Consider the following 20,643-nt stretch of genomic DNA (forward strand, 5'->3'; position numbering starts at 1 on the left):
GGTAGATGTTACAGCTTCTTTTTGCTACAAGCTCACAACTACATGCTTACTTTTTTTGAGAGTACTTTTGTGAAGATCAAAGTTTGTTACTGCCTCTAGCCCAGTGAAAATCACACTTCATCTTTAATATTGTATACTTTACTCTGAAAAAAAAAGACCAACGTATAAAAACGACACTTTCTTCTATTCACCTGAGTTTTATAATATGTAAACTGTTGAGTATAGCATTAGATCATGGGTATTGCGCTAAGCATTCATTTTGAAGGAAATTTATGATTCAACTGCTAATTCCCCAAATTACCTTCCCCTGCTTCCTATTTCTCTAGCACTGGTAAACCCATTTTTCTTTATTTCTGGATCTCCTCTTTAATAATGTACCAGTTGATTCATGTAATTAAAGTGTGATCATACAAATGATTGTAGACTATATTATTTCATTATAGAACTGTGTAGGCACTGAATTATAAATTAGAAGTACATTTAAATAATGAAAACAACAATAAATAATACGTGAAAAAAGTTGCAAACCAAGAATGGAATTTACACGTAAGAACTTGGGAAAGAGAGCTACAGTGCGTTACAGTATCACCATGTTGATACCAGCTGAGGTGGCTCATTGACCAGGTTGAGAGAGAAACATAGTGCTTTCAGGGCCATACTTATTCCAAGATAAAACAGCCTCAAAAAAACAAATTTTTCTATTCTCTAGTGCAGTTTTATATAAACTCATTCTGAATACAAATCCTGGAGAGATACATTTTTAAAAATCAGTAACAATATTTTCATTAGCCAGCAGTTGAATGGAAGACTTCAGTCATCCCTGTTTTTAAAAGTGCTCTTAAATAAAAAAATTTTTTAAATCAGCTGGGCATGGTAGCATGTGCTATATTATAGTCCTGGCTACTTGGGAGCTCGAGGTGGGAGGAGCTCTTGAGCCCAGGAGACTGAAGCTGCAGGGAGCTATGATTGTGCCATGGCACTCCATCCTGGGCAAGACAATAAGGCTCCATCTCAGAAAAAAAAATAGGAACTGCCAGGAAAATTACAATTTATTATTAATTTGGAGAACAATGGCAAGGAAATAGAAAACTTACTTAGCCTAAGTACACAACTGATAACGGGAATGTTTCATTAATTCTCTGGGTCAAACATGGTGTGGCATGGCAGTGATACACACATCAACAAGAAATGCCAGCCACATTAAGGGTCAAAGAGTATGCAGTGCACCTAAGCAACAACAGCACTTTGATATTCTTAGTTATTGGCTTTAAGTGTGTATCACATTAGTGTATCTTCCACTAACACCCTATTGAAGCTTATTTATCATGGGTACCAAGAATTAGTTTCCACTCTATTCTGTCTCCTCTCTTATCACCCTAAATGATGAACTCAGCAAGCAAGAGTGAATTTAGTTGCGTTAAGTCCAGCTTTATCAGATGTCATACCAGTTTCAGGTGGCAGCACTAGTTAAGTATGGTTAGGGCATTAGAGACTATGTGGAGAAGGAGTGAATTTTTATTTTAATTTTTATTTATTTATTTTTTTGAGACGGAGTTTTGCTCTCGTTGCTCAGGCTGGAGTGCAATGGTGCGATCTTAGCTCACTGCAACCTCCACCTCCTGAATTCAAGTGATTCTCCTGCCTTAGCCTCCCCAGTAGCTGGATTATAGGTGCCTGCCATCACACCTGGCTAATTTTTTTATTTTTAGTAGGGACAGGGTTTCACACTATGTTGGCCAGGCTGGTCTCAAACTCCTGACCTCAGATGATCCACCTGCCTCGACCTCACTAAGTGCTGGAATTACAGGCGTGAGTCACTATGCCCAGCCCCTGAATTTTTCTATTTATTCAACAGTCTAATGAGTGTTATTGGATGATTTTGTGACATGGTCAATTTTGCTTTTTAGAATGCTTCAGTGTGGAATGGGGATGGACAAGAATTGAGCAGTGCTGGTCTCAAGACAGCTGCAATAGTCTAAAGATAAGATGATGGGAGACATCACCAACGTGCTATGGAATGAATTGTTTCCTCAATCCCCCAAATCTGTAATGTTGAAGCCCTAACTCCCAAGGCAATAGTATTTGAAGATGGGGCCTTCAGGAGGTAATAATCTCATGAAGGTAGCGTCCTCATGATGGAATTAGTGCTCTTATAAGAAAAGACATGAGAGGGATCTCTCCCATCCATGAGAGGGGACAGCAAAATGTCCATGCAAGCCTTGCCAGGGCCTGAATCAGCTGTCTTGATCATGGACTTCCAGTCTCCATAACTGTGACAAATAAATGTCTGCTGTTTAGGACACCCAGTCTATGGTATTTTGTATGGCAGTCTGAGCTAATACATCAGGGAAAATCATGAAGAAAGGGAGGGGAACATTTGAGAGATATTGATGAATTATACAGAAGAAAGAAGTGACATATCTGACTGAATTCTGTACCAATTACATATTGAAAGGGTTGCTATACTAACAAAAAAACGAACACATATTGAGTGCTTAGTATGTTTCAGGAAGTATATTAAATATTCATATGAATTAAAATTTTATCTTTCACACAACCCTACAAAATTAAATAGTATTATTATTTTTGCATTACATATGAGAATAGTGAGGAAAACTAGCGAGGTTTTTAAAAGTACCATAAAGAGGGGGCAATTTTTCCTGGAAATCAGATTAAGTGGAAGATAAGGAGTAATTTTCCAACCCTGATGGCTTCAAGTTTTTTTTTTTTTTTTTTTTTTTTTTTTTGTGGGGCAGGACAGGGCTGGGTGTGAAGTCTAATAATTACTTTTACGAAATTAGAGTTCTCTAAGTTTAATATTTAATGTTTACATGCCACCATTACCAAGAAGCGTTTTGAAAACAAAATGGTAAGGGCAGAAGTACTGATGCTAACAACCATGGCAGCTCTGGAGAGCTTGTGAATCAGCCTGAGATTCTAATCTCACAATTTAACAGCTTTGTAAATGTGAAAACGTTTCTAAGCCTCTCATTTCCTTGATTTTCTTGTCTGACTAGAGGAAATCATACCTGCTTCATAGGCTTCATGCAAAAATTGAGATAAAGTGTTTGATAGCAAAATTAGGTCGACTATAGTTAACAACATGTATTGTTTATTTTAAAATAGCTAGAAGAGATAACTTGAAATGTCCGCAACACATTTGAAATGATAAATATTCAAGGTGATAGACATTCCAAATACCCTGACATGATCATTACACATTCTGTGTATGTCACAAAATATCACATGTACCCATACATATGTACAGATATTATGTACATATATATATTTTTTTTTAATTGAGAGAATATACACAAAATTCTTAACACAGTGCCTGATGAATGGTGAGTCTTAATGGGTGGCAGTAATGATGGTGACAACAACCATCATGTGGACTACCAAGGCTCAAAGGGAGAAGAACACCTGCCACTTACATGCAGTGCCAGCCCTTTGCTCTTCCTCTTACCCCCACCCCATATCCATGCTCTGTGCCCTCTGTCCACCTAGAAAAAAGATGTCCATTAGACATAATAGTTTAGTGCCGAAATAGCCTGAATTGAGGATTACCTTTGTTCTCATCCATCTCCAACTGAAACTGGTAAAGGCAGTTCATTAAAGTAAGAGATCCAGGAAACCTGAGTTCTAGAAAGGCCCAGGTCTGCCACAAGTGGTCAGCCCGTTTTCCTTCTTGGCTACAAATGTAAATCAGGGTGTTTCAACAGAAATTTAAGCCTTCTCTCAACAATGCAATTTTCTTTTTTACTTTTCATGTTGATGTGAAAAGCCTTAGGAAACTCCTGATGTTACTGGTTCTAGGAGTTTTTCGTGAGCAATATGTTTTCAAAAACAATAATAAAGAAAACAAACACTGAATAATGAAGAAAATAAACACATCATCTTCCAGGCAGAGAGATTTCTGATATGAATATTTGAGGACTGAGGTCAGAAACCTAAGCAGAGAATGGGCATCCAAATGCATATGTTTTTAACATTTGGGATTTTCTCTACCACTAATGGCAAAACGTAGGAAGAGTGAACTGTGCTTCAGAAAGAGTTTTCCAAGCTTGAGTGGGAGTGTCTGTTCACCGCAGAGTGAGAAGCTGGGATTTTCCTTAGGCCCCTAGGCATTGTTTTTTTATTTTATTTTCAGAAATGGAACTGGGAATAGATTGCAAACAGCATTTAACTGCCAAGGACATGTGAAACCTGTTATGTTGGTCATTCTGGATCCTATTCAAGTATGTACTGTTACTGGGTAGGATCACTTTTACTTTACTTTAGCAGAAGCCCCAAATCTGCTTTAGGAAAAAAAAATGATATCATGTTTTTCCATTTTTATTTATAAATCCTGAAGGTTTCTGCAAGCAGTAACATTTAAAAGGACAATGACATACTTACAAGTTTGCTGTGAGAATAATGAGGATGCTGAAACATCAGAATGTTTCAGCTATTGATCGCCTCATAATAAGCTAGCACCAAACTTGGTGACTTAAAATAATGTACTATTTCTCCCAAATCTGCAATCGGGGCTAGGCAGATTTTCAACTCCATGTGGGTTCTACTGGTGCTGGAACCTACAAAAAGCCTTCTTCACTCACATGTCTGGAATCAGGGCTGGTTTGCCTGACACAACTGGAGGCTGGCCGAGCCTACCTCTGCACATCTCTGCTAAACATGGCCAGCTTGGGATTTCTACCACTGTGGCGGTCTCTGGGTAATTGAACTTAGATGGTGGCTGGCTTCCAAGAGAAAGGAATCTAAAACTGCCATTCCTCTTAAAGTTTAGGCCCATTATGGGAAAGCATCACTTCTATCACATTATATTGGTCAAAGCAAGTCCAAAACCAGCCCAGATGTAAAAGGATGAGAAGCAGTCTCCATCCTTTGATGTGAGGAGTAGCACCTATATAAAAGGAGAAAAGTAACTGATGGTGGCCATCTTTGAAGACTGCAACACAGTTTATTTGCCAGGAGGTTTTTCGTTTCCTTCTTTTTCCTTTGGATTTCATTTCCTTTGAACTCTATTTGAAATTTTTTTTATTTTTATTTTTATTTTTATTTTTATTTTTTTTTTGAGACGGAGTTTCGCTCTCGTTACCCAGGCTGGAGTGCAATGGCGTGATCTCGGCTCACCGCAACCTCCGCCTCCTGGGTTCAGGCAATTCTCCTGCCTCAGCCTCCTGAGTAGCTGGGATTACAGGCACGCACCACCATGCCCAGCTGATTTTTTGTATTTTTAGTAGAGACGGGGTTTCACCATGTTGACCAGGATGGTCTCGATCTCTTGACCTCGTGATCCACCCGCCTCGGCCTCCCAAAGTGCTGGGATTACAGGCTTGAGCCACCGCGCCCGGCCTGAAATTTTTTAAATGACAGGAGTAAAAAAGTCATTCAACTTTAGTATGTAAGGGATGAACATTTACAATATTCATTATAACAAGTTTTCAATAATTGTAATAATAATAAAATCTTGATTTGTATTACTATTATTGTTCACTCTAAGGTTGAAGAAATGGAAGCATTCATCCTCAAATAATTCTTCCAGGTAAGAGATGTGACCCTTACAGTACCAGGAGATTCCAAATACCTCAGGTTCACATTACATGGCTAGCGGGATGAAGCCGCCTTTCCATTTTCATATATCATATTGAAATCTATGTGTGGGATTTTTAGAAGAAGAGATTTATAATCATCTTCTTCCATATTCAAATGAATTTTCCTCTCCTGATTCATGAATCATTCCTCATATAAGAACTGGATTATGAATCAGAAAGGAGTCAGCAAACACTAATGAGCCTAAAAGGAGAAACAAGCTTATCATTGTCAGAGATCAAAACCAAGCCCGAAAATTACAGGCTTTGTTTAAAATGCTGTTTGAGACATTGAAATTTAGTTCAGGGACATACCTTTATCATAACTCATTCTCACTGCACATCCACCCACTGAAGGGAGGAGGAGGCGAATGATCCTCATTAGGTGCCACTGACCTTCAAAAATTTGGTTCATGGCAGTCAATGGGCCACAAAAAGCCAAGTTGTCCTGTCCCAGGCCATGCTCAGGGAGATACTTATTCTTTGTTCTCTCCATTTCTTTGGGTTATCAGGCACTTATTCTTTGTTCTCCCCATTCCTTTGGGTTTCACTAAGTTTATTTGAACTCTGTTTGAAATTAAGGGATGATGGGAAGAAAAAAGTCACTGAAAATACAGGATGTAAGGGAAGGTTTCTTGTATTTGTTATAAGCAGTGAATAATGTGATGCAAAGTTGCTCCTGTTGTCAGCACATTAAGTCCACAAAGGGAGTGATTAGCTTGGAGTTTGGTTCTATGGAAATCATGGAAGACTTTGAGCCTAACAAAACTTTCTGCATCTACCAGCTTCTGGACCCAGGAAACATCGGGTCTATGGTTTTGGCCTAGCCTACTGGTACATTTGGTGTTTCTGCTTGATTTCTGTTCTGTAGAGGTGCTCACGGTATTTTTAACATTCTTTTGTTATATGTTATCTTTGGCTATTCTGTATATAGAGTAAGGCAAAGGGCAAAACGTGAATTTACAGTGCCATCTTAACTAGATATTTTACAGGTCAGCACAAGAAAATTTTAGCAAAAAGATTCAAAGGGAGTGTCAAGTGCTCTGTGGTAGAATAAACAGAAGTTTTTCTTCTAGAAATTTTGAATTTGAGTTAAGTGGAGCATATTCAAGTAGAGGTAAGTTATAGTAGGTTGAAAATAAAAATATAAAAGATCAGGCCAAGGGCAAAGCTGAACATGTAGTTTTGGGAATTATAGAAGTAAAACTTTAAAAACTCTTTCTTATAAAAATAGTCCTAATAAAAATAACTGAGGGATATTTACAAGCACATCAGCAAATTAAATCATTTAATTTCTAATTTGATAATATTATAGTTTCTCTTCTTAATGCTATTTTTTAGCTTGGGTATTCATTTATACCATTATAGACTTTTGTGGTACATTGATGATTATGAATTTATTTGTTTAATTAATAAATATTAACTATGCTCCTGCTATCCACTGAACACTCTGCAAGGCCCTGAGGATATAGAGATGAATACTAAATGTCCCCTGCCCTCAAGGAATTAATAATTTATTAAGGAAATCAAGCAACCACACACACCAAAACAAGTGACCACTCCATTCTAAGATAAGTGCTACAATGACTAAAGGGGCAAGTACTTTAAAGGCATAGAGGAAGGAATGAGTAATTCTTATTTGGTGTGATTCCATAAAGAGGCAATTCCTAAGGCTTCACAAAGTTTCTAGAATTTCTGTAAAGAAGTAAAGTGCGGTCTAGGAGAAATAACTTGTGATTGTCAAGCACATCACTGTTGCTTAGATTCTGGTTATTTTGGAAAGTTTTGTAGAGCTAATAAAAATTATGGGAGGGTGCTAAGCCTCTTGCACCTGTCTCTCACTCATCTACATTGTCTCATATCACTTATGAGCACATGAGTTTTACCAACTAATGGGGAGGAGCTCAAAGTAAAGATTTCTTTACATGAGAAAAGATGGTATTATCAGGCAAATTTAGGAAAAAGTAAATAGACTGGCATGTTAGAATACAGGATAACAGTAACTAACTTGGGAATGGAAAGACAGTCCTGGTTAGGACCGTGGAAACTCTCGTAAGCTAAAGAGGCCGGACCTTCTTTTGGGGCAGTGAGAGAAACCTTGACTGAAATGCGGGAGAATGAGGAAATCCACTTTATATTTTTTAACTGTAGACATCTGAGATAAGAACATGGAGAAGAAAAAGAGTAGAACCAGAGATACTAATCAGAAAACTACTGCAAGAGTCCAAGTATAATGACTATTAGAATGAACTGCCATGGGAAGAGGGGAATTAGAAATACTATACATTTTTAAATTTGTAACACCACAATAGGGCAATACTTCTATTCACATTTTATCACAAGAGAGGGTTCCCTCATTAAGATACAACTGTGCTGGAACTTTTGCCTTATATTCAATGCTTGAGGGCTATCTTTTTCTGATAACCAGGGTACTGTTTTCTCTACTATATCAGTAATGAAGCATATCCAAGAGTTACATGGGGTGATTTAGTCATTCAAAGAATTAACTCACCGTGTTAGCCCCCTATGTTAGCACTGTTGAAAACATGCAAGCATTGGCACTTTTTTCTTTTCTTTTTTTCTTTTTTTTGAGATGGAGTCTTACTCTGTCATCCAGGCTGGAGAGCAGTGGCGTGATCTCGGCTCACCACAACCTCCGCCCTCTGGGGTTCAAGCGATTCTCTTGCCTCAGCCTCCCAAGTAGCTGGAGGCTACAAGTGCTGGCCACCAAGCCCGGCTAATTTTTGTATTTTTAGTAGAGATGAGGTTTCACCATGTTGGCCAGGCTGGTCTTGAACTCCTGACCTCAGGTGATCAGGTGGGATTATAGGTGTGAGACACCATGCCCAGCCACAATGGCACTTTTACATTGGATATAAAACAACAAATCTTGTCACTTAGAGGAAGAAACAAACAACCTTTCCCCCCAAAAAGAATGTACATTTTAATAAGATGAATCTCAAGTTGATTAAAAGCACAGCTTCTGAAATGGGACCTAATTAAGCTAAAGAGCTCCTGCATAGCGAAAGAAAATATCAATAGAGAAAATAGAAAACCTACATAACGGGAGAAAACTTTTACAAACTATGCATCTGACAAAGGTCTAATATCCAGAATCTATAAGGAACCTAAATAAATTAACAGACAGAAACCAAACAAGCCCATTAAAAAGTGGGCAAAATACATTAACAGACACTTTTCAAAAGAAGACAAATGTGCCACGAAGAGGCTACCAAGCATATGAAAAACTGCCCAACATTGCTAATCATTAGAGAAATGCAAATCAAAACCACAGTGTTATACCACTTCACACCAGTCGGAATGGCTATCATTAAAAAGTTAAATAATAACAGATGCTGGCAAGGTTGTAGGGAAAAGGGAATACTTACACGCTGCTGGTAGAAATGTATTTTAGTTCCACCATTGTGAAAAGCAGTTTGCTATTTCTCAAATAACGCAAAGCAGAATTACCACTTGACCCAGCAATCCCATTATTGGGTATGTACCCAAAGGAATAGAAATTGTTCTACCATGAAGACACATGCACACATACCTTAATCGCAGCACTATTCACAATAGCAAAGACATGAAATCAACCTAAATATCCATTTTTTATGGCTGTATAAAAAATGGATAAAGAAAATGTGGTACATATACACCATGGAATACTATGCAGCCATAAAAAAACCAAGATCATCTCCTTTGCAGCAACATAGATGGCGCTAGAGGCTGTTATCCTAAATGAACTAACAGAAGAACAGAAAACCAAATACCACATGTTCTCGCTTATAAGCGGGAGTGAATATTGAGTACCTATGGACACAAAGAAGAGACTAAGAGACACTGGGGCCTACTTGAGGGTAGAGGGAAAGAGGAGGGTGAGGACTGAAAAACTACCTTATTGGATACCATGCTTATTACCTGGGTGGTGAAATAATCTGTATACCAATCCCCCATGACATATGCAGTTTATCTACATAACAAACATATACATGTACCCCTCAACCTAACATAAATGTAAAAAGAAAGAAAAGTAAAATTTTAAAAAATATAATCAAAAAATAAAAAGTATTAAAACTAAAAAACAAGCATAGCTTCTGGATAAATTTTGTGTCCCATAAAAAAAGTAGAATTTATACACTGAATATTTTTTATTAAAGGAGTTAAGATTAATCATAACCTTAAACAATATTCCTTGGCTGGACATGATGGCTCACATTTGTAATCCCAGCACTTGGGGAGGCCAGAGTGGGTGGATCGCCTGAGCTCAGGAGTTCAAGACCAGCCTGGGCAATGTGGTGAAACCCCATCTCTACTGAAAATACAAAAAATTAGCCAGGCATGGTGGCGCATGCCTGTAGTCCCAGCTACTCAAGTGGCTGAGTCAGAAGAATTGCTTCAACCCCATAGGCAGAGGCTGCAGTGAGCCAAGATCATGCCACTGTACTCCAGCCTGGGTGAAAGAGTTAGATACTGTCTCAGAAAAAAAAAATCTGCCAACACAATGATGCATGCTAAATGGGAATGAATAGAAAAGAGCTAGCTAGATACTGCTATCCTACAAAGTATCCCACAAAGTAATACAAACGAGTGTTTTTTCTTTATACTACAAGGAAAATCTTTTTGCATATTTACTGATAAAGTTCAGGAACTAGAACTATATTACATTAGAGTGATATCCTGTAAGTGACAATAGCTATTGAGCCCCTAATAATGTATTAGACACTATTGTAGAGATATCATATATGCTACTTGCTTAAACTTTGACAAGCACTTAAAATGTGAAGAATTCATCTAAGACTGTCATTCATTTGACTTTAGATTTGTAAAACTTAGAAAAAAGACTTCTCTTCCTCATTGGTCCAAGAGGATCCTCCACTTCCAGCTCTTAAGATGCTCCCTAATATCCCAGTCACTCACATAACATTTTAGAGAGCATTTTCTGTATGTAGGTATGTGGTTATTGCTTCTAGTTAAGAAAATTCCTGAGGGACTCTAATCTAAAAACAATAATAAAAAGAATCAAATCATAAAAACCTCTGTTAAGCATGATTCAAAGGGAAAAAATGAGCTGCAGTGAGAGCCAGTTTGAACTAGAAAGACTTGCACTCTTAAGTTACCAGACATGTGTAGCCACTTATGTAATTGTCTGATTACATATGTTTTTAGACATCTGTCAGCACAACCAGAGCTCCACATGCACACTCATGAGCACTGTGGAGGTTTGTTCCACTGTGCAGAAGTCTCGGAATCAGAGAGAAATGAAAAGATGTCACAGGTAGAACACAAGTTATTATTGCTTCATTTAATGAAAGCTTGGGAAATGGTTTCCAAGGCTGTGACTCATTTACTTGGACATCAATATTTTAATGACAAAATTTGAACAAGCAATAAAACCTACAGAGCCCTGAAGAAAGAGACATCAGAGGTACCAAGAAGCAGGAGAAACTGGAGAGATATACTTAACTTGTGGCTTCAGAGCTGAAAGCTGGGCCTAACTTCCCTCTTTTGGATAAAAAAAAATGTTCAGTGACATTTTCCCACCATTAAAGGGTTTCCATCTCCAAAGTACAAATATAGTTCCTTTCAAACCTGCAGCATTTGTCCTTCCTCTGAAGACATCGTCATATGCTTTCCACTGTGGCTTCACCTGGTAGGCATGGATGAACACCACGAACACCACCACGAGGCACATCAAAGGAACAAGAGCTGCAGTGAACAAAGCAGCATAGATGTTTGGAATAAAACAGCTGGAAAAGAAATGAGAAGTAACTCAGTCACTTTCAGTGCAGATATTTCTAAATTCAGAATGTGTCGCGTCACCACTTTATACTAGCTCTTTGTATCGGGTTGCTGGCAGCACCAGGTTTTTGGTTTGCTAAAACTGGTTCTGTTTGAGTACAACATCTGATTAAATCTAGCCCACTGCTTTACACAGTAGGTTCCTTGAACAATCATCTCATGTAAAGTTTAGAAAACTTCAAAAAAGGTTATGGCCAAATAAATTTGAGATATGCACACTATCTATATACATCTCATGTATATAGATAGGTTAAGGGTACATATCTGTTCATTTTAAAAATGCCACAGAAAGTCATGGAGTCAAGAGATCTGGGCTATGAAATCAGGCTAGTGAATTCAGCACCACAACGTAAAAAAAAGAGTCAGTTTAGATACATTTTTAAAATTTCTCTGAACTGTCTCTCATCTTTAAAATAAGAATTATAGACAGGCACAGTGGTTCACGTCTATAATCCCAGCACTTTGGGAGGCCGAGGAAGGCAGGTCCCCTAAAATCAGGAGTTCAAGACTAGCCTGGCCAACATGGTGAAACCCCATCTCTACGAAAAATGCAAAAACATTAGTTAAGTGTGGTGGCAGGTGCCTGTAGTCCCAGCTACTTGAGAGGCTGAAGAAGAAGAATTGCTTGAACCCGGGAGGCAGAGGTTGCAGTGAGCCAAGGTCATGCCACTGCCCTCTAGCCAGGGTGACAAAGCAAGACTCCATCTAAAAAAAAATTAAATAAAAATAAATAAATAAATAAATAAATAAAGATTGTGATAGTGTATACAACACAAGTTAGTTGTTAAGATTAACCAAAATGATTCACATAAAGCATTTAGCAAATTTTGTTTAACCCATCATTTCTAGAGTTCAATGAAAATTAGACCCTTCTGCTTTTTCACACACATGTGCACACACAGATACACAGACATATGGTCACGCTATAGGACTAATGTGTTCTGCAACACTTTGGGAATCACTAATAACACTATTAGGAGGGAAAGCTCCATTTGGAGTTTTCTTCCTGAGAGGAGCCTAACAGAGGAAATAAAGGATGAGAGATCATGTCACAATTAGGGAGCTAATAACAAAGCATGAGTTTGCCTTGCTTTTCCAGCCCCATCATCCCTTGGGAACCACATGAGAGAAGGTATTGTTTAAAGGCAAATCTGAGGATTCCCAGGGCTCCACTCTGTCATCTCCACAATCTTGTTTTTTTGAGTGACTGACAGTTTTGACATTCCTAAACTATACATTTCCCCAAGAGCCATCTATTCTTTCTTGAAAATGAAGACGATTTCTCCATTTAGAAGCCATTCTGCACAATTGTATCTATTATTACTGGATTTAGATAGGACAATGAAGTTTAAGGCAAACTTTATTTATTTATTTATTTTGGTAACACTGAAATTATCAGCAAAATGGTTTTAGAGATATAACTAAAAATTTTTGCTTATAGATCATAACATCCACTTGTGCTTTACATAAAATCTTGCATGAAAATCTCAAAATGGAGGAAAATGAAACAGGTTCTCAATATCTAAAACTATGCCTTTGAAGTATTCTTCTAAGAGATATACCTCCAATTTACAAGACTATACTTTTAATTACAAGAAATCTTAATAGTATAAAGTGTTTCTTTTAAAATATTTTCCCCACCTTCTCTATTTTTCAAAAATATAATATCTATAAATCTAGATTATAATACAGCCATAAATACTAGGCTTTGAAGAAGACTCAGGGGAAAAAAACACATAGCCGGTTTAGAAGGAATCCAGAATATAAGTAACCAGGGAAAACACTCATTCTTCCGATTTGGGAAAATAGTGTCTCTCTCTTTTTTTTTTTTTTTTTTAAATAACTTCAACTTTTATTTTAGATTCTGGGAGTCCACGTGCAAGTTTGTTACATGAGTATATTGCATGATGTTGAGGTTTGGGATATGAATGATCCCATCACCCAGATAGTGAGCAAAATGTCCAAATCAGTTTTTTAATCTTTGCCCTCCTCCATCCCTTCCCCATCTATCAGTTTCCAGTGGCTGTTGTTGCCATCTTTATGTCCAAGAGTATACAATGTTTAGCTTCCACTTGTAAGTGAAAACATGTGGCATTTGGTTTTTTGTTCTTGTGTTAATTTGCCTAGAATAATGGCCTCCAGCTCCATTCATATTGTTGCAAAGGACATGATTTCATTCTTTTTTTGTGGCTGCATAGTATTCCATGGTTTATATGTACCATATTTTCTTTATTCAACCCATCATTGTTGGGCACCTGGGTTGACTTCATGTCTTTGCTATTGTGAACAGTGCTGCAATAAACATACAAGTGTATGTATCCTTTTGATAGAATGATTTATTTTCATTTGGATATATGTCCAGTGATGGGATTGCTGGGTCAAATCGTAGTTATGTTCTAAGTTCTTTGAGAAATCTCCAAACTGCTTTCCATGGGGTTGAGCAAATTTATATTCACACCAATAGTATATATACATTCTGTTTTCTCCACAACCTTGCTAATATCTGTTGTTTTATGACTTTTTAATAATGACCATTTTGACAGGTGTGAAATGGTGTCTCATTGTGGTTTTGATTTGCATTTCCCTGATGATTGATGATGTTGTTGAACATTTTATCATATGTTTGTTGACTGCTTATAAGTCTTCTTTTGCGAAGTATCTGTTCATGTTTTTTGTCTACTTTTTAGTGGAGTTATTTGTTTTTTGCCTGTTAAATTGTATAAGTTCCTAACAGATTCGGGATATTAGACCTTTGTCAGATGCATGGTTTTTGAGTATTTTCCCCCATTTTGAAAGGCGTCTTTTACTCTGTTGATACTTGTCAGTTTTGCTTTTGTTGCAATTGCTTTTGGGGTCATAGTCATGAAATCTCAATGGACATAGAGCCAGTGCCTATGTCTAGAATGATATTTCCTAGGTTTCCTTTGGGGAGTTTTATAGTTTTATGTTATACAGTTAAGTCTTTAACCCATCCAGTTAATTTTTGTATATAGTGTAAGGACGGGGTCCAGTTTCAATCTTTTCCATGTGGCTAGCCAGTTATCACAGCACCATTTATTTACTGACTAGAGAGTCCTTTCCCTGTCATTTGTTCTTATTAGCTTTGCAGAAGATCAGACATTTGTAGGTGTGTGGCTTTATTTTTCAGTTTGCTGACTTATTCCATTGATCTATATATCTGTTTTTGTATCAGTACCATGCTGTTTCGGTTATTATAGCCTTGTAGTATAAAGCCAGGTCATGTGATGCCTCTGGCTTTGCTCTTTTTGCTTAAGATTTCTTTGGCTATTCAGGCTATTTTTTTGTTTCATATAAATTTTAGAATAGCTTTTTTCTAATTCTATGAAAAATGATGTTGGTTGTTTGATAGGAATAGCCTTGAATCTGTAGATTGCTCTGAGTAGTATGGCCATTTGAACAATATTGATTCTTCTAATCCACAAGCTGGAATGTTTTTCCATTTGTTTGTGTCATGTATGATTTCTTTCAGCAGTGTTTTGTAATTCTCCTTGTAATACTTGGCCAGATGCATTCCTAGGTATTTTATTTTATTTTATTTTATTGTGACTGTCTCAATTTTATATTAAAAAGAAATATGTTATTAAAGGCCTAACTCAGATACTATTTCTAATTAACATAATCTGCTAAATGTATTCCTCATGTAAATAAGACATATTTCAAGAGATATTTCAATGCATACTCTGTATCTGCAAAGGTATATAAGAATGATAAATTTCTTGGCTTTTAGAATTTAATTTTGATGGCACAAAGCCTGAATCATTACCTGAACACACATCTGTATGCAATCAGACCTGATTCTTCCACATGAAGGGCATGTGATTAAATGGGAAAACAATAATGATCTTAATACTGAATATACTTCTGCACTAAAAATAGTGGTCATGTTGGTTACTTGTTCTTATGTATATTGGCTTCCAATGGTTACTTTTTTTTCATGTGAATTATGGGTTCTATTGACAGCAGGTAGCCTAAAGACGCTAATACAAATTCTGATGAAGAATTATGCTTAGGTTCCACTGCCTTATTTGCATTTTAAAAACTGTCACCACAATTCAATTCAGGACTGCAAATTAGGGAAAATTAGTGAATCTATTGAGTTGCCCTACAAGTATAAAGATTTCGTGCAGAGTGCTATGGGTATAGACGTGACTGTCCAACATCCATGTTCTCCTGTGGCAAACCATATTTGGGGCTCACGTTCTTATTTGGAAAACTTTGCTAGAACTTTCATCTACTTTAAAGAACAAACTTTAAAAGGTGATCTCCAACTGATGACACATCATTTTGATTAAAAAATTAAGCAAGCAATGTGAACCTTTGGGAGGATGGAGGTAACCAGACATGTCCACAGCTCCTCACAGGAAAAGAAGGGAACTCTCTAAGTGCTATTGCTCTTAAAAATATTTTTGCAATTTTCCCTGCTTATAGGATGACTTGACACTGATGGCTCATCCTTTCAGAAAAGGGGCAGGAAAATGACTTTTCTCCTTTTATTCAGAGCTCCACAAGTCATGACTTCTCAGAAGTGCTGGGCCCCTGAGGGTACCTACTCCATGTTTATCCTCTACATGGTCTATGTCAGGCCAGAATGTAAAGGAGGAGGGCTTGCTCCTACAGCATGCCTGTTCGCATTGGCAGCTCCTCTTGCCTTCTTCTCTGCCTACAGCATTGTAGAACTTCAGGGCCAGTCCCTTTGCTCTCTGCTGTCCAGCTGGGACTCCATCCCAGTCTCCTTCAAACAAAAAATGCCTGCCTTGTGTAGTACCTCTTAGGGATTAGGGAGTCAGTCAGTGTTGTGAAAAACAACATTTGCAAAGGAGGCAGGGCTACCAGGGTAACCCACAGTGCAGGTAACAGATGGGATTCCCACTCCCTGATGGTCCGTGGAGAGGAGGTGGGACTAGCTATGATTCTGCATCCCCAGATTTTGCTTATATACTTAAAACCTTCTTGTTTTATCTTTTAACTCTTCTTTTAAAGCGAATAGGTATTACTCTGATTTTCTGAGCAACATTGTCTGAATAAAATTTCTACTGGTGTAAAATAAAATTTCTCCCAACTACTTAAAAATGCTCAAGATAAATGAACTATATTCTACCCTTGAAAGAAAAAAAAATAGGAGCCTCACCAACCAGAATTTCCTCCAGTCCATTCAAACTAGAGGTACAGTATATTCAGGTAGTTAGTTTGAGGATTAGATCACATGAAAGTGATGTGGGGTGTTAGGAAACTGTGAATATCATGTTAGAATAGTTTTTGAAATAAGTCTGGGAATGAATTCTTGGAAAAACTGAATGTAACATAAGAAATAAGTAGACAGAATGTGATGCCTGCACCAGGGCTGTGGAAGTAGCTGATTAACGTGTAGGCAACTATTGCTTCAAGAACAGATCTGGCAGATATGAGAAGAGAAAGTGAGACAAAGGCCATGTAGATTTGCTTCTTTAAAAAGAGTGAGGAGAATGTGTTCTCTGTAATTACCAGCTCAACCAGGTTCAAAGAACTCCAGCGATCTTTCTCTCTTTGGGTGTTGAACAGTTTTTTGGGGCCTTACAACCACATGACTAACTTTTACTGTTCCTTTTTAAATTTTCATGGATAAATTTTCTTATTATAACCTACAGACAATTCTAATTTACTTCAAAATTTTGTCAGGACTTCATCTTTTCTCTATATTTAGCCAGATGAAACAAGTAGATGCTGTTTCATTACCTTCAGTTTTTCCTTTTCCAAGTCTACCCTCAGAGCATTCACAATGCTTTTAGTCACTTTCTAATTTAGTAAGATTATTACCTCTCCTCGGTAACGCTTTAAACTTATTGAAATGTTTTCACTTATGCTACCCAACTTGATTTTTAAAAAATTTATGTGGGTGGCATGGAGTATCTCAGTTTCTTTATTCCTGTCTGAAATCTTCGAAAGAAGGAGTTTAGAGGCAGAGGGGTCTAGGAGAGACATGAACTGTACTTACAACCACTGAGAATACTGGAATGGATGCTGGGAACTCCTTGTGCATGAGATTGTGATTTGCATCCGTTTAAATTATATTTTAAAGAACAAGTTGACCCTGGCAAGCTGGAAAATCTGAAGAAATCCAGGCAGCTGACAACCAGGTTATATCTGGGTTACATAGGTAATGAAAAGGACCCAGGTAGTAAAAGGACAATAAATGTTTCCAAGGTCTTCTTTGTGAGTACTTCTCACTAAGACAAGGATAATAGTCATGATTCACAGGCTTAAGTGTCAGCCTCCCTCAAAGGTCTCCTGAGTATTTCTTCAATAATAGCCTCTACGTTAAAAGAGGCTACTTGTCACTTCAACTAACTTTTTCTTCTCTACATGGAAATTCACAGTGCTGATCTACTTTATCAGGGGAACGCATGAGATGGTCTATCAATCAAGAATTGTTCACCATTTATCACAAACTGGTTTCCAATTTGTATAAAGAGTACAATATATCTGCTTATTGATTTTATTAGTTGAAGAATACAGATGTTATTAATTCTATAGATGCTTATTCTTTATAAAGTCTAACACACTATTTATCATTTCAATATTCCTTTCTTTGTATACTCAATTTACGTTCTTTCCAAAGATAATGCTCTTACTTAACATACATTTTTATTTGCTTGTGAATTTATGTACATATGCATTGTGTGTGTATGTACTTCCTGATCAATCCAAAATGGCTGAAGAGATTTAGAGAAACATTTCAAGCACATTAATTTTTTTAAAGGAATAAATTTATGAAAACATCAGAGAAAAGGAGAAACACAGTTTGGGTTTAAACAGTTTTAAGTAGGAAAATATCCATTTTTCTGCCTTTCTGTTATAGAACTTATAGCAGTTTTCATATCCAGGGGAATCAACTAAATTCTAAAATGCATTTTTGTTTAAGTTTATACTTTGAGCAACATTACTATTAAGATTAAACTGCAGACAATCTCTACAAAGTGAAATGGAGCATTAAGAAAACATATGAACTTAGGGAGAGGGGAACAGTTTTTCCTAAACTGAATTGGCTGGATAATTAAGACTAATTAAGTATTACTACTACCACTACCACTATTGCTAGCAATCACTTACTGTGTGCCAGGCATGAAATTCAATCCTTACGTCCATTAACCCACTGAAACATAACTATAACCCATTATCGTTATGTACATATGGGGAAAACAACACCTAAATCATAAAATATCAAATTGCTAGGACCTTAAACAGGCTCACTGGTCTTCACCAAACCTCTACAATTCTACAATTATTTCCACAATTCCAGTATAGACACATTTGAGTTAGTGGCAAATATATGCCAGTGTTCTTTGAGGACAAGGACTGTAATATTTTCTTTATATTTCTTCTAGAGCTTTGCACAATCAGATCTTTAAGAAATGCTCATTGATTTAACTGGTTCTTAGCAGTTTTTGAAAACCTCTCACTTAAAAATATGGCATAGAAAATCCAATATTTCAAGTGTCCTCAGCCCATTCATAATCCAGTTAACATTTAAATATCAATCACATACTAGCTTCCATGCTGGGCATGGAAGGGCATATAAAGATGCCTAAGGTGCGGTCCCTCCTATCAGGGAGAATATATTTCCAATAAATGCAGAGAATTTCTGAATCTAGTCTTCCACCGGAAGTTGTGTTGTTCTTCCATCAGCATCATCACCACCACCACCAGCTCTACCATGGAGCTCCTGAATCTCATCTGCAGTTTCACAAGTTCCCCAGGTGCTTCCTATGCATATTAATCCTGTTTAGAAAAAGAAGTGCAGCTCACTGCCAACCTCATTTAATTTTACATAAACATATTCTTTGAGGCTGAGGCAAATTTGGCTGATTTTCAATGTGAAAAGAAAATATAAAAACTGTTCTTGGAGTTATTTCTAAACAGAACTAACATCAGAATTGTCTGAATCATCAGACTCTTCTATTTTGGAAAAATCTGATTCATCAAATGAATCTTCCACCAACAACTGCTCCAGAATGATGTTAACATCCTGCGTAGGAATGCTACATTTTCTAGGATTTGACAATTTCAATGATAGAGAATTACTATATATTGTAAATGGAAATACCACTACTAAAAATAGAATGCTATAAATAGAATTATGTCTTTTGGGCTGGGTACAGTGGCTTATGCCTGTAATCCCAGCATTTTGGGAGGCCGAGGTGGGTGGATCACCAGAGGTCAGGAGTTTGAGACCAGCCTGGCCAACGTGGAGAAACCCCATCTCTTATAAAAAAAAAAAAAAAAAAAAAGAATTATGTCTTTTTTTTCCAAAGTCCACATATTAGAGATATGTGAAAATAATAAAAGAGATATTTCATGACAAAATTATCTTGGGGTAAATGCTGCAGCCACACGCACCGGCTGCGGGTATTCTTGGAGCAAACAGGAAAAAGGCTTAAAGTTGAGAAAATCAGTTTGGTGCAGTGGTTCACACCTATAATCGCAGCACTTTGGGAGGCTGATGTGGGCAGATGTCTTGACCTCAGGAGTTCAAGGCCAGCCATGAGTAACATGGAGAAACCCCATCTCTACAAAAAATACCAAAATTAGTCAGGTATGGTGGTACCATGCCTGTGGTCTCAGTTTCTTGGAGACTGAAGTGGGAGGATCACCTGAGCCTAGGAGGTCAAGGTTGCAGTGAGCCAAGATCATGCTACTGCACTCCAGCCTGGGTAACAGAGCGAAACTCAATCTCAAAAAAAAAAGTCTGAGAAACACTCTTCTAGCACACTCTTTATAAAGTAGCTTAGCCTAATTAACAAGTTAATCCTTACATCCCTTTGGTTGGGAGCCATGGTGCTATAGAACCCTAAGGAGAATCAGACCCAGAGGCTTCACAGCACATGGTAGTCACAGCAGCATGAAGAACCATTGAGAAAGAAAAACGGCTGGAAGCAAAAGGAATAGAAAAGCAAAGATCTGTGATATTTAGAAGCCTGGGCTCTTCGGATGCAATGTTCAGAAGAAATCTGAATGTTGTAGAAAAGAAGAGCTAGCATTAAGGTGACAGAAGATACAGCAGATCTGCAGACTGGCCGAAAGAGATGGGAGGGAAAGTGCTGGGATGCAGTGGGTGTGGTAGAATGTTAATATTTAGTTCTGCTGCATCTAAACAGCTCTTGAAGAAATAAGGTTTCTGTGTGAGTGCAATTGACATGTTCCACAGTGACCCATGCTGCTCAAAGTTTCTCGAAAGGGAGATCCCTATGCCACA

At 37.4% G+C, this 20,643-nt stretch overlaps 1 protein-coding gene across 3 annotated transcripts in view; it reads right to left on the minus strand.

Annotated features, from left to right (window-relative positions):
- Positions 1-20,643, minus strand: part of ADGRV1 (adhesion G protein-coupled receptor V1) — a 565,868-nt gene that overhangs the window by 75,949 nt on the left and 469,276 nt on the right. For all 3 annotated transcript variants that reach the window (XM_032276299.1, XM_032276290.1, XM_032276319.1), the window contains one exon: positions 11,184-11,341. In XM_032276299.1, coding sequence (XP_032132190.1) covers positions 11,184-11,341 — 158 coding nt within the window. The remainder of the gene's footprint in view (positions 1-11,183; positions 11,342-20,643) is intronic.

Source organism: Sapajus apella, unplaced genomic scaffold (genome assembly GCF_009761245.1).
Source record: "Sapajus apella isolate SASKATOON/1434 unplaced genomic scaffold, GSC_monkey_1.0 scaffold1, whole genome shotgun sequence".
NCBI classification, from domain to species: domain Eukaryota; kingdom Metazoa; phylum Chordata; class Mammalia; order Primates; family Cebidae; genus Sapajus; species Sapajus apella.